Source organism: Mesocricetus auratus, unplaced genomic scaffold (genome assembly GCF_017639785.1).
Source record: "Mesocricetus auratus isolate SY011 unplaced genomic scaffold, BCM_Maur_2.0 Super-Scaffold_100028, whole genome shotgun sequence".
Taxonomy (NCBI): Eukaryota; Metazoa; Chordata; class Mammalia; order Rodentia; family Cricetidae; genus Mesocricetus; species Mesocricetus auratus.
This window is the reverse complement of record NW_024429209.1, coordinates 4825426-4840509: the sequence shown is the minus strand read 5'-3', so window position 1 is coordinate 4840509 and position 15084 is coordinate 4825426. Positions and strand designations below refer to the sequence as shown.

Here is a 15084-nt window from a genome sequence, read left to right as displayed (position 1 = left end):
TAGAAAAATCAATTTTCTAAAGCCCCTGTTCCATTTTGTTAAAAGTTCAATTTGACTTGAATTAGCATTAAAAAAAATGTTAATAATGGTTGGCAGGATGCCGAGACAGAAGGGTTTCAAGTTTGCAACTAAACTGGGCTACCTAGCAAGACCTTGCATCATCAAGCAAAAAAAGTGAGGGAGTGCAATATTTAAAGAAACATTACCTCAGATCTGACTGTGCCAAAATGATGAGGGAGGGGCAACAAAGAAAGCAGGATATTAATGGAGGATCTTCTCAATTCTGTTGGATTTACATAGCTTTTGAATTTTGAGAGTTCTCTGCCAAGAAATAAAAAACTATTAGTATTTTTCAGTTAAAGAGTATTTTTACCTACTGCCAAATATATTCTATGCCATTTTTCCCCACGACCCAAGCATTGTACATATGAGAATTTCTATATTACATTATTGCTTGTATACATGAGAACTTCTATGTTACACTATTATTGAATTATGCTAGAAGTTGACTGAAAATGTAAGGCCTACACTGTAACAGTAGGACCTTGGGCTGGGTTTTTTCTGACCCATCTAGATCCCAGAAAGGATCCAGGAAGCCCATGGACATATTAGAACTGAAGGCATTCAGGGACTGGGAGGGTTTGGATGCTCTTTATTCAATTTAATATAGCCTGGGTCCCACTGGACTGTGAAAACAACTAGATAGGATAAATTAGCAAACAAGAGGAAATACCAAAATAGACCAAGCCAAACTAGACAACTGACATAGTAGTACAAAATGGCAGCTTACCTGTCAGGCAAAATGGTTTCAAGAGCTGAAATAAAGTAAGGAACCACAACATCAATCCCTTTCAAGTCACAGCAGAACAAAGGAGGGGAGTTTAGAATAACGCTGGCCAAGACAGGATGGCACACATAATCATTTATCTGCAAACCTTGAATTAAAAGCATGTAAAATCTAGGAAAGCAAGAAAAAAATTTTAAACAAACTGCTAACCAAATGTTTCCAGAATTACTAATATTTTCTACATAGTTATCTGAAGAGCCTTTTTGTCCACTCTTCACTCTATTTTACAGACTTTAAAGGTACTGGAAGGATTTAACAATTCAAAATATATTACACTTTCAAAGTTTTAAATTTTTTATAAATCAAATTACATGTACCTACAAATGAGGTACCCATAACAAAACAAATGTCTGGGTACTTATCATTAAATTACTGGAATAAATTAATTGCACTCTAAAGCAATACATTTTTGCAGTATTCACAATCCTAGGAAACAGAAGTGAGTTTGTATCTTTTTCTTCCTCTACTGATTCTGAGGGGTGACAGAAAGAAACCCCACTAAACTCTGCATTCATCATAACATGAAAATTTTGCAAAGAGTCTTTCGAGAAATCTTCCTGAGCATATCTTCCTTTTCCTACAACCCTCAATCGAGCCACTAAGCATTCGGGCACCTGCTATTCAAGAGCAACTGCACTGCCGTATTCTTACCACTAGACACTTCTTTCTTCTCTGAAAAACTCTTTGGAAACAATCTTCTCATTCGCTGGTACCTATTCAACTCATTTCAATCTATCTTCTGGGCATAGAACTCAACTAAAAACAGGCACTTAATACGCAGTTCTTGAATATCCCACAAGCCCATGAAACGAAACACTGACACTTAAATACTTCGTTTGTACTCTCACAAACCTGCTGAGTTTGTTTCACGACCCCTCACCCAGTCATCCAGCTTTATCCCTTACTGCTACTGATATAATTTGGGCTATCTCTCCAGCCCAGGGTCTCCCTCAGTGAAATGGGTCTACTCCTGAAGAGTAAACTCCAACACCACATATGACCTTCTCTCACAGCTATACACAGCTAGAGCAGACAGACACCTAATTAATCAGATCTTCTTTCCCACAAATCTCACATTATTTCTGAAATGTTAACCGACCTCACTGGTCTTCTATGACAACTAGGAACTTAGAAGCATACTGCAGTACAAGAAAAATAATCTACAGAAAAGAAAGAAGCAGTTTTAGGAGGTAAGTGCCAAAGGAAGCAGGAGTGCTGCTCTGGTCCCTGAACACTTTCCAGTCCCTAGTTCCTACTTTTTACATTTTATATTCTTCACTTGTACTGCTTGACCTTAGACTTTGTTAAGTATCACTAGCGTCTTGTAATTTATTCACTGACTTAAACCAGATTTAAAGATAAGAGCTCACAGTTAAGGTTGTTCTGACCAGTAAATACCATGTTTTTCTATGCTTTATGTTTCAGACTGGTTCCCTCTGCTGGGAGTCAATTGACCTAACTGACCTAATGTTTCCTGAGCACCTAGCAGTACAGGAATCTCAAAGTTCTACTTAATTGTAACCTTACTTCAGCAGCCTCGTAAACAAGTAGTAGAGAAGAGCAAAGCAGAATCAAAAATTATAAATTTAGGAAGGATAACAATGTCTGAAGTGCCACGGTAAGAGCAGAGTGCAGAGAGAAATAATAGAGTCAAATGCTACAAGGCAGGAGTTGAATAATCAACTCAAGATAGAGGAAGCAGAGGCAAATAATGGCTAGGTTCTGAGCTAAATTGGATGGCAGAGCCCCACACACAGATGGTGGAAGCCAGAGATCTGGGAAGGATAATCCTACCCAACCTCCCAACAGTCTAAACACTACCCATCCTTCCTAAATCTAGCACAAACATCTAATAATATGCCAGAACTCTTTATTGAACCCTCTAGGCTAAGTATGAGTGTTGCTTACTCCAAACACTCAAAACCATTTGTCTGTGTCTCTCCTGCCAACTTCTGGTTCCTACTGAATCACTGTTATTTTGGTATGAACCTATTCACCACAGTCGCTTAACTCCTTAAGGATTTACAACTGGCTTATTTCTGGACTGTATATAGAACCTAAAATTGTGCCAAAAAATCTATTAACAAACTATTGTGGTACTTTCAAATCTCTCCAGAATTTATAAATGATAGAATAAATAACAGCTCTAGAATAGAACCTTAAAAGTCTTTATCAAATCTGATGAGGCAGGGAAGATGGAAGAATTCAAGCAAGTTTCAATTAAATTAAGACACTGGCAGGCATTTCAGATCAACAATAGCTTATTGATTTAGCCTACCAAACCATGCCACAAAAGCGTTTCACCATCAAATCATATAAATGCAAAAATAAACAAAAAATTCTAAAACCTGGATAAATAAGCTGGCAGAATCTCTTCTCCAGTCTTCTTGCTACAAAAAATTCTACATAATGTCCCACAAGCCTCAGCTCTTCCTGCTTCATAGTTATCAGGAAATTCACTTGCATCAAACACGGGATTGGAAACCATGGTGTCTGTGGACATTTGGGACCCTTTTCGCCGAAACTCCATGCTAGCTTGTGTTGCAATGGCTGGGGAGAGAAAAGGAGCATTTTATTACTTTTGTCAAAATGCCAAATAGGCTCATGGGACCCTGGACACAAAGATCAAATACTGGTGTCATTACATAACTACTTCAATAGAATCCAATAATGTTTTTGTTTAGCAACTATGTCTTAATTTATATTTTTTTAAAGGGCTCTCTGGTATCTTCTCTGAAGTAGGTAACAATTTACAATAGCTTTGTCAACTTAACAGAGTCTACAAAAAGATTTTTTTCACTGAATTTCTAGTCAAAAGACTATATTTGTATACATCTGCATACAGATATATACAGAATTTGCCTTTTCTATTGTTTTGGTTTTTTCCTCCTTCTATAGAATGATGCTTAACCATTAAGAAGAGTAGTAATTATAATTTATACAATTAACTCAAATGGACAAAGCAATTAAGAGGGCAATTCTTAGTTTGAATATGGCAGGGTAAGGATGAGAACTGAGTAAGGGAGGAAGAAAGGGCATTCCCACCACCCACCCAGCTCCAAAAACACATACCAAAGAGCTGCCGAACCAAGCAAATGAGAATGAATTTTAACAACCACATACAGCAGCAAACTTGAGGTTGATAATCAGAAAACTAGGTTGGTAAGGAGGATTATCATGGTCATTCATTGTCACCAAAACAGAAGCCCTTCGAAAGTTGCTTTTAACAAAAGATTTCATAGCACACAGATCACTCTGAAATCTTTTATTACTCTACATAAAATGTTTAAATTGTTTTGTAATGATAGGAGGCTTAATAAAGGCAGAGTCAAGCATAAATCTTTATGCAACTTCCCATGAGCCATTTTCGTCCTGAATAAGCTATCCATCAATAATACATTTGGAAAACACTACATGCAGAATGCATACAAATCAAACACTAAATCTGTATAAAAATAAGCTTAAAGCTTAAAAAAATAAAAGAAAAAAGAAAGAAAAGAAAAAAGCCAAAACACAGTTAGTGCAAAGTCCTGGAATTCATGACATGACCAGACTAGTATACAGAAATAATGGGATTGATTCAGGCAGATTAATTTGCTTTTGCCAACAATCTTCCCCATTCAAAACACAGAAAAAATATTTTCCTTCCCAAGTGCAAAAACTACAATAGACAATGACAATCAAAAATTTTAATGGAATTATGGAAAAAATAAAAACATGACTGCAATTAAGGAGAAGCTTCTGGTTCCTACTTACAAGATTTATAAGAAAGAAGAATTTGGATAAAAGATGCTGCAAGATAATAGAAATAAATGGAACAAATCAAAGGACAGCAGTAATTATAAAATACTTTAAAGATGGTGAAATTTTACAATAAATTAAGAAGCTTTTTAGCTTTTTAAAAGTTAGATTTAAAGTTTATGATACCACAAGCTAGTTCAAAAACATAGGAAATTGTGCATTCAGGTCCAAAATTATGATTTTGTATCATGCAAAACAATGAACAAAGAAAATTACATAGCTACAAAGAATTGAGATTTTGAACTGCCCATATCGTGCATCAAAATGTTTAGTTCATTAACCCTTCCCAGCTCAATGTTACTTTTACAAAGCACAGTGCATCAGGTAAATTGAAAGCTAACAAGTTCGAGCAAATACTGAATTAAAGGTGAACTGCATGGCAGAATTCCTTGATGGCAGCCAGTACTTATAAAACACACAATACCCCAATCCCCCCACCTCCCATCCAAGGCTTCCAGACTGGCAACCAAGAGCACTCTAAATCCACTTTTAACTATTTGGACACCTCAAATCTCCTGGGTAATGTAACAGCCTTTAGCGTCTCTGAATATAGACAGGAGGAGTGTCTCTCCTTCCTCCACCAGGCAGAAGGTTAAGAAGGGAAAGTGAGATGTTGCTCACTTGTCATTTGAATTCTTCTAGTACAGTAAACTAACAAAGCTGTTACAAACTCCCCAGAGATAGAAAGCTCTAGATACTCATTATACAAGCCTACCAGAAAGCAGCAGATTGAGCCATGCTAGACTCAGAGATTGCAAAGCCAACAGCTCCATACTCAACAGTTAGGTTACGTGTAAGAAATATACCTTATCAAAAAATTAAAGGCTAACTCACTCTGGACAATACTATATAAATTAATAAACATGGTTCAGAAAATTCAAAATATATAGCACATAACATAATGAAATATACCTATGAATGGTTTTTAAAACTTTTCATGTAATCAAGCTTATGAATAAAACCATAATGTGGAAATGGCAAAATATAATGTGTCTGAATTTGAAAAAAATAAAGCAAGCAAAACAATCTCTAACTCACTCATGCAACCTCATATCCCATAACAACTTCATACTTAAAACTTTTCTAAATTATTGAAAAGATTCTAAGAACATCCAAAATAATTACACTTACAAAATATTCATAGACATAAACCTAGCTGTGAATGAATTTCTGAGAAAAAGCAGAGACCCTATGAACACTGTTAATTTTATCCCTAAATTCAACAGTGTCCCCTGGAGAATAATACTATCAGAAAGTAATACTATCAGAAATCTTTTTACCTCAATCTGTCTCCAACCCCTGTAGAAAAGTATTTAGAAAACAACTAATACACTAATTAATGCATAAACATGGGACCTGGCACACACTAACAGCAACTCAATAAATGCCAGCCGTTATTGTTATTCAACTGTGCAAGACAGATGATAACCATTCCAAACATTCTGCCCTGTCTTACCTATCCATCTGGCACTAGCTCTAAGCATAGAAGTAAGTTGACAAAATAAATCCAGTTTCATTTAGATAATTACATTCTACAGTAAAATCTAATGAAGATACTGGGGTTAATTTATTAAGAAAACAGAAAATTCCTGATATTTACATGCAATGATGATTAAATGGTGGTGAAAAATCTAAGAAAACATTCCAATGAGTAAACTTTTACTCAAAATCTTTAATTGTTCATATATCTATTATTATCCTGGCTGACATGAAGGGAATTTCCAGGTCACCTACAAAAAAGAATTTGATTCAACAAAAAGTGGCTAACCTGAAGAGTCCCTAATAAAACCAGACAAAGGGCCAAACTTCATAAAGTATACATAAAAAGGACAGATAGGAATACTTCACAAGTTTCTATTGGTTCAGCTGGAAGGGGTTAAGCACAACACATTGCTTGTTGAGAAACAGGGTGCTTTTCAAGAGCTGTATTAATCTTGCAGGTAGGAAAGACTAAAGAGAAAGAAACAGAAAGGGAATAATGACTACATGTTTCTGGGCATATTTACCAGTCATGCTGCTGTCTCTGTTTATTCCATTATGGAGTTTGCAGTGAACAAATGCTGCATCGAATAACCATGATCCAAAGAGATTCAAGATGCTGTTAACCTTTGGTCTCCGAGGGGCAGGCAGTGGCCTGGGCTCTGAACTCGTCTGATTTGGACTTGACAGAGGAGAAGTAGAGGATGCCTGGTGCTGGACTTTCGAGGTGTGAGCAGTAGTAACCTAGCAGAAGAACACAAGTGTCCACAGTCATGAAAAACTGGAGGAAGTTCTGGGACTTGTAAAAGTTAACCTTCATAAAGCAAATGATGCTGAATGATCTTACTGCACTTGTCTTCATGGTAGTCTTATTCACAGTGACAGCCCTGTGCCTCCGGTTATGTGGTGGTGTGGTATTCATAGCAGTGCTCTGCGGCATACTTAATCTGTTCACGGGTGTTGGGGGAGCACTGTCTGATCTTGGTCGAGAAATGCCTACAAAAAAAAAAACCTAAATCAATGATATTTATGAAAACAGTCGCCAGAGCATTTTAAACTATTTTTGCAGGTAACTCAGACAGTGAGTTTTACAATTTACAATGTTTTGCAAATTATTTGTGTTTTTTATCTACTAGGTTACTCTCTTTTTCATGGTATTTTTGTTTGATTTACATAAAGACAGTAGCATTCTATCTATCACAATTTGAAGAAAATAATTTTCCCTAGATTGTTATTTGTCATGAAGTTTATTCCTCTTTCTCTGGGCTTTCCTAAGAGCTTCCAGCATTAAACTGTAGAATTTCTACACACAGCTCTCAAACATCTAAGAAACACACACAAAATTCACCTAAGAATGCATCCACCAGACAGCTGATTCCACGCATGGCACGAAAGAATATCTGAGGCAGATGTTTAAGGCAGGGGTACTGGCTTAGCTCCTGTGGCATGCCGCTCACACTCAAGAACTGTTCCTGAAACTTGGGGGTTGAGCTTATAATGGCTGGGTTACTCAGATCCACGGGATTACTATTAAAAAGGAGAAAATAAATCATTACACACTTAGAAATGTCTACAGCAATAAAAACACTTGCAATCCAATTTAAGAATTAGGACTATTGAGCCGGGCGGTGGTGGCGCACGCCTTTAATCCCAGCACTCAGAAGGCAGAGGCAGGCGGATCTCTGTGAGTTCGAGGCCGGGCTGGACTGACAGCCTCCAAAACAATACAGAGAAACCCTGCCTCGTAAAACCAAAAAAAAAAAAAAAAAAAAAAAAAAAGAATCACGTGGGAGGCAGAAGAAGGCAGATTTCTGAGTTTGAGGCCAGCTGGTCTATACAATGAGTTAATTCTAGAACAACCAAGACTATAGAGAGAGACTACCTCAAAAACAAAAAACCAAAACAACAAGAAACAAGAACAGGACTATTTGTGCCTGTTTCTTTGATGTGAAAAGGAAAGTAACTTTATTTGATGAGCTAGGGACTCAAACATGAATATCTCTATAGGCTTGCAGGTCTGTTCATTTGCTTTTTTAATGTTTTTATTAATTCTTTGAAATTTTAATACAATGTATTTGTTTGTTGAGACAGGGTCTCATTATGTAGCCTGGTTGACCTGAAGCTGTCTATATAGACCATGCTGGCCTTTAACTCACAGATCTAGTTCTGTCTGCTGTCCAGCCTCTGCCTTCCTGCTTCTTCCTCCCAAGTGCTAGGTTTAAAGGTGTGAGCCATCATGAACAGCTTGTTCTTTTACTTATTTATTTTAAAACAAAAACCTACTTTCTTCATAGAATGAGAAACAAAGTAGGACAAGAAAGTTTTAACTCTTTAGAATATTTTTTCTGATGGGCAGTGATGGTGCACACCTTTAATCCCAGCACTTGGGAAGCAGGTGGATGATCTCTGTGAGTTCAAGCCCAGCCTGGTCTACAGAAGGAATTCCAAGATAGCTCAGACATAACACAGAGAAACCCTATTTCAGGGAAGTAAAAAAAAAAAAAAAAAAAAAAAAAAAAAGAGGGAAAGGAAAGAAGGGCAGAATATTTTTTACTAATGTTTGGAACTAAATAATAGAAAACTAACGTCAAAATTGAGAAAATTTTAATATAAACATTTGCCTGTATGTTTAGACATTCTAACAAGTGCAAGTGAGACTAACACTAGTAAAATCAATGGAACCATGTTGTTTTCCAGAAAAAAAGATGAAACTACCATACTGAACAAGATTCTGTTTGTATTCTACAACGCTTTCAGACCTCTTCCCAGGAAATTTACCAATGGACAGAGTGGGCCCCCCGAGTGATCTTCTTAGTCATCCACAGCTCACTTAAACAAAGATATAAAACTTATCCAAACAGAGTCTATCCAAAGGTCTGTAAGAAACCCACGATTTAGCCTAATTAACAAAAGGAAATTGGCCTAATGTATACTTCTCTCTTTTTTTTTGAGGGGGGGGGCTTTTGTTTTGTTTTTGTCTTTGTTTTTTGAAACAGGGCTTCTCTATGTAGCCCTACCTGTCCTGGAACTCACTCTGTAGACCAGGCTGGCGTCAAATTCACAGAGATCCACCTGCCTCTGCCTCCCGAGTACTGGGACTAAAGGCGTGCGCTACCACCACCTGCCTAATGTATCTCTTTTGAGCAACAGGAAAGAGAACAAGTTTCTAGAGAGGGTTCTAAGAACAGCCAAGGGCAACCTAACCACACAGAAATAGGGAAAGCAGGAAATGCACAATGCAGACATGCATCACAATGAGGACACGCATTAGTGTTCAGTTTGGCTCCATCCAGTGGATTGTACTTAGCATTCAAATGCTACATTTCAACAGAAGCAGTGAGGCTATTGCCCTAAGATACTTATTGGGTAAAGAACACATGAAATAACATGACAATACCTTAGCATGTGCAAAAATCGAAACCATGTTTGTGCAACACACTCATTGTCCATTTCTGGAGGGATCAGATTGGCATCTTCATCAGGAACTTTAAATGGAGGAAATGAAGGACCGTATGTAAAGCGGAGCAATCTGGAAAATAAAATCACATACCACTACGTCCATTTCTGTCTTTCAGGTTTTGGTTTTGTTTTTCTTTTCATGGTACTAAGGACTGAACCTATCTCAAACATTCTAGGTAAGCACTCTATCACTGAGCTATTTTAATTTAATCCTAGCTCATTCTAATTTTTTTTATTTTGAGACATGATCTCATTAAATTATAGAAGCTGGCTATGAACTTCTGATCCTACTATCTCTTTCTGATTAACAAAGGTTATATAGTCCTGTACCATCAGGTCCAGCTACCAAGTCCATTATTAACAAAAATAAACATATATTTAACCACTTTATGAGAAAATAGATTTAACATACCTCAGCTAAGTGAAAAAGCTATATGAAAACCCTGATTTGTAAAATGATAAACTATAAGGGATTTCCAGCTTTTAAAAGATAGAAACTTTTATCTGAAATAGTCACACTATTTAACTTTTTATATTACTTGCAAGTAATAAGTTATGAATTTTTGTTATTGTGCCTATGTAATTACATCATTAAACATGAAAATAGTGTATAAACTATTTTTTCCTCTTGTTTTGGTTGAATGGTTACCGTTTTTGTATTTGCCTGTTTTAAGGCAAGATCTTACCATATAGCTCTGGCTGGCATGGAATTCACTATGTATACCAGGTTGGACTCAAACTCAAGAGATCTGCCTGTTCCTTCCTCCTGAATGCTGGGATTAAAGGTGTATGCTTACACACCCAGCTTTCTATTTTTTTTAAAAAATTGATACTATTGTAAATCCTTCAATACAACTAAGGTATAATTTATTCACAACTTTATATGAAGTTCAGAACTTAGTATTTATATGTTTAAAATATGGTACATTTTTATGATGTACCATGAAAACTAACTGACTTCAACAACTTATTTACTAATAGTAATATTCTACATGTACTAGAATTTTTCAGTCATTTGACTCAAATCTCAGGATTTTGTCTTAGTAAAACATCAAAGTATATATATAAAACTATATAAAGTATTCCTTCAATAAAATTTCTAAAGTAAAAAACACTCAGGACAGCATATTTATCAAAATATAAATTATTAATTATATAAGACTATAAAGCTAGCTAAAATGCAACCTCAAAAATTATTTACAAATAAATACAGTGAATTAAAATGTCTCAAATCAGTCATCAAATGAAAAACATAGGTAATACTATCTCAAACTGGTTTTTTGTTTTAATAATTTATTTGTTTTTATTTTATGTGCATTGGTGTTTTGCCTACATGTATGTCTGTGTTAGGGTGTTGGATCACTTGGAACTAGAGTTACAGACAATTGTAGGCTGCCATGTGGGTATTGGGAATTGAACCCAGTCCTTTGGAAGAGCAGCCAATGCTCTTAACCACTGAGTCATCTCTCCAGCGTCCCCCTACCCTGTTTTGTTTTTAATAAAAGGGAACTAAATGGTTGGAAAGTACATTAAAAAACATTTCCATACATTTAAGAATATTTTAAGTGATGGATGTTTCTTTCACTCTACATTTTCCAATTTTTCTACTATCAGTACATATGGCTTTTGCAATCAAAACTAATTAAAAGACACAGTATTAGTCATCACCATGCCATACCACAATGTGGGGGTCAGAGGACAACTCTATGGAATCTGTTCTCTCCTTCACCTTTATATGAGTTCTGGGGATCAAATTTAGGTTGTGAGGTTTGCATGGCAAGTGCCTATGCTATGAGCCATTTCTCTGACTTCTTTATTTCTTTTAAATTGGCTCAAAAGAACAATAATGATGGGTCCAGGTTTTCAAAATATATCCCATAAAGACAGAATCAGAGTCTCCCCGAAGTCAGACTATAGGAAGGCAATGACCGACCTAGAGGTGAGTGCACAGATGACCTTGCTCCACTGCTCCACCACTGCAGGGTGGTGCCTCCAGTTAGCCACCATCTCCTTAGCCGTCTTCCAATAAGGAGGTGTTGGGAAGCACCGGGTACAAGCTAGTAACCAAACTTCAAAGAGAACACCAATCAACTTCTCTGCTAGATTCTCAGCAATGCCACCTGGTCAATGGGAAAAAAAACAAAAACATATCTTTGGCATACTTATCTTTAAAGCAGAATCTTTCATTCATTATATGGGAAAACTGGTCAAAAATTAAGTAGGTATAATGTTAATATCAATCCTTCTAATAACTAAATTGAGAAACCTGGAAGTATCCCAGCACTCGGGAGGCAGAGGCAGGTGGATCTCTGTGAGTTCGAGGCCAGCCTGGTTTACAAGAGCTAGTTCCAGGACAGCCTCCAAAAGCCTTGGAGAAACCCTGCCTCGAAAATCAAAAAAAAAAAAAAAAAAAAAAAAAAAGAAACCTGGAAGTAAGCTCCCAGGAAGGAATCACAGAGAACATCAATGATTACTTTTTGAGAATTTTATAATTGTCCTGCTAGTTTTTAGTGCAGATTTTAAGGTTCCAGCAAGGGGAAAACAAAAGGAAAAGATGAATGCCAACAATGAGTGACCACTACAAGTCACCTGCGACAAGCAATTCACTTGTTACCTCGACATAATCCTCCCATTTATCTATGTAGGACAGGTTATTTGTAAAAACTATTAGCTTTTTGGTTTAAGATACAGTCCTGTAATGTAACTCAAGTTAACTATGTGGCAAAGGGTAACCCTGAACATCTAATCTTATTGCTTCCACCTCTTCAGTGCTAGGATTATAGGTGTGAACCACCATGCCAGTATGTACTCATTCCATTCAGCTAATAAAAAAGAAATCAGGAAAAATGCCAAGGTCTTCCTGAGTCCAAAGTTTGTAACAAAATGCTCCAGGTACTTTAAGCTGCTGCTGAGTGGAGAAAAACAAAAGGAAAGCTAAGCTATGGCACCAGGCAAGGGTGAATCTTAAACAGAATGCAAAGTGTCATTCTAGTCCAAGTCCTGAAACCAGAAGGGGCAGTGGACTTTACTCTGCACAGCTCAAGAAAGTAAAGTTAGGACTAGAAGGAAAAGTAAATAGAAAGTGTACATCACACAAACAAAATCAAAGTTCCAATAATCAACAGGTCAAGGAGGGGGAAAGCTGCCTGATTTCATCCTTCTGAGATTAGTCACTGGCATGGGGGACAATAGCAGAGAGCCAATGAATCAGTGCTATGACTGACAAGCTACTGTCAATACAGATTGACTGTATTCCTACTGAGGGTCCTTTTCCCCATTACAATTCCATGATTCCTTCTAAACCCTTCCTTGGTCACTGCATCTATCTGACAACACATGCACACTAACTTATGTTAGTAGAGAGAGTATAAAGACAATAAGAAGAGAACCTGGAACTTGAATATAAACATCGTTTATGTATGCTCTGCTTTAATGTACAAAGCAGGGCTTCTGAAATGCTGCAAAACTATAGAAAACTAGAGGCTTTTTTAAAGATTTATTTATTACGAATTCAGTGTTCTGCCCGCATGTATGCCCGCACTACCAGAAGAGGGCACCAAATCTCATTACAGATGGCTGTAAGCCACCAAATGGTTGCTAGGAATTGAACTCAGGACCTTTGGAACAGCAGCCAATGCTCTTAACCATCTCTCCAGCCCCTAAAACTAGAGGCTTTTAATGGCTAGCTAATAAATGTCATACTTCCAAATGAAACACCTTAAGACTTTGAAGGTTTTATTTGCCAAACAAGATGTTTTCTGGGCTGGAGGTAAAGCTCAGTCTTGGTGGGTGTTTGCCAAGCAAGGCCCTGGGCCATTTCCTTAAGTACCTCAGGGAAAAAACAAAACATACATATACATTACCCCAAACAAACAAGATTTATCACTATCATCACTATCAAGTTATCTACCTACTTACTATTTACTATGATAATACTATCTACTTTGATAAAAACTTTTTCATTCAGTACATTATCGTAATCCTAATTTAGCATTGTGTGTTTCCTATAGAGGCTCTATACTACTGCACAAAACAAGCTAATTGTTCCTATCCTTCTCCAACATGCTTAATTACAATTTATTTTTTATTTTTTTATTTTTTTTTGGTTTTTACGAGACAGGGTTTCTCTGTATTGTTTTGGAAGCTGTCGGTCCAGCCCAGCCTCGAACTCACAGCGATCCGCCTGTCTCTGCCTCCCGAGTGCTGGGATTAAAGGCGTGCGCCACCACCGCCCGGCACAATTTATTTTTTATATTAGCAAAATTATTCCTGAAGGCAAAATAACTTAAGACACAGACACACACAGACACACACACACACACACACACACACACACACACATATAATTTAAGACAAACGCACACCCTTTCCCAGACAGGGTTTCTCTGTGTAGCCTGGGCTGTCAAATTCCTAAAGGTAAAATAACTTAAGAGGGCTGAGGAGGCATCCCTCCCTCCCTCCCTCCCTCCCTCCTTCCCTCCCTCCCTCCCTCCCTCCCTCCCTCTCTCTCCCTTCTCTCTTCCTTTCCCTTACTCCCTTACCTTCCCCTAATAAACTTTCTACATAAATTTTGTCTGCAGGTCTCTGTCTGTTTTTCACCCACCATTTGTCCCTCAACTCAACATGGGACCCACTAACAGTCCCACCTTGCACTATATTATTATAGTCTCACTATGTCACCCCAGCTGGCCTAGAGCTCACTATGTAGAGCACGCTGGCCTTGAGCTCAGAGATGCACCTGTCTCTGCTTCATGAGCTCTGGGATTAAAGGCATGTAACACCACATCCAGTCCATATTGTATCTTTCCAGTATAAATTGGTAACTTTGGTTTGTCAACAGTTTTACCAAAATTTTAAAATTCCGCTGATTCTATCACTCACTAAGTTTAAATGCAAACTATATTTGGAATTCAGAAATATAAGGCAAAAAGTTCATTAACAAACCTTGAACAGTTGGTGGGGCCAAAAGAATGTCATTAATTTGCAGAAGAAACAACAGTAAGACTTCCCAGGTTTCTCGGGCCATGATGGATGACTCACGGGCCAGTTTCTGAATGGCTCTCAGAACCTGTAAGCACAGTCGGATCTGACTGGAGCCTTGTTCCTGTCTGAAGAAGACAGACAGATATCACTGACAGGCCTGGAAGAGAGACAGCAACAGCCAAAGAACAGGAAGCTTACTGATGCAGAAGAGTGGTCGGTCCAATGACACTGCCTAAGTACCAGTGGACAGGGCTAAGTACAGCTCTCCTCAGTTTACAGCTAGTTTTCCTCCACTATTCAGCTCAGCACCCTGAGATCTCACCTACCTCTCCTGTGAGAAATTGGCTTCTGTGAGAAAAGAAGAAAAACTGGAATGTAAACTTCACCTCTGGATTTTCTTTCTGAAATGTGTCTGGCACATAAGAGCAGATATTCAACTATTTTCTGCTAGATTAGTACATACCTAGTTACCTCTGCTCTTACACTGAAGCAGAAAAGCCCTTATATTCTTTTTC

At 37.4% G+C, this 15084-nt stretch overlaps 1 protein-coding gene across 10 annotated transcripts in view; it reads right to left on the bottom strand.

Annotated features, from left to right (window-relative positions):
• The window catches only part of Ralgapb (Ral GTPase activating protein non-catalytic subunit beta), an 88632-nt gene that overhangs the window by 53133 nt on the left and 20415 nt on the right, over positions 1–15084 (bottom strand). For 6 of the 10 annotated variants that reach the window (XM_013122480.3, XM_040733089.1, XM_013122479.3 and 3 more), the window contains exons 4-13: positions 14531–14694; positions 11520–11706; positions 9525–9656; positions 7476–7654; positions 6975–7123; positions 6655–6871; positions 4604–4639; positions 3196–3397; positions 791–958; positions 207–321 (exon numbers count right to left, since the gene is read on the bottom strand). In XM_013122480.3, coding sequence (XP_012977934.1) covers positions 207–321; positions 791–958; positions 3196–3397; positions 4604–4639; positions 6655–6871; positions 6975–7123; positions 7476–7654; positions 9525–9656; positions 11520–11706; positions 14531–14694 — 1549 coding nt within the window. The remainder of the gene's footprint in view (positions 1–206; positions 322–790; positions 959–3195; positions 3398–4603; positions 4640–6654; positions 6872–6974; positions 7124–7475; positions 7655–9524; positions 9657–11519; positions 11707–14530; positions 14695–15084) is intronic. The other 4 variants (XM_013122483.3, XM_005082651.4, XM_005082652.4 and 1 more) reach the window with 2 other exon arrangements.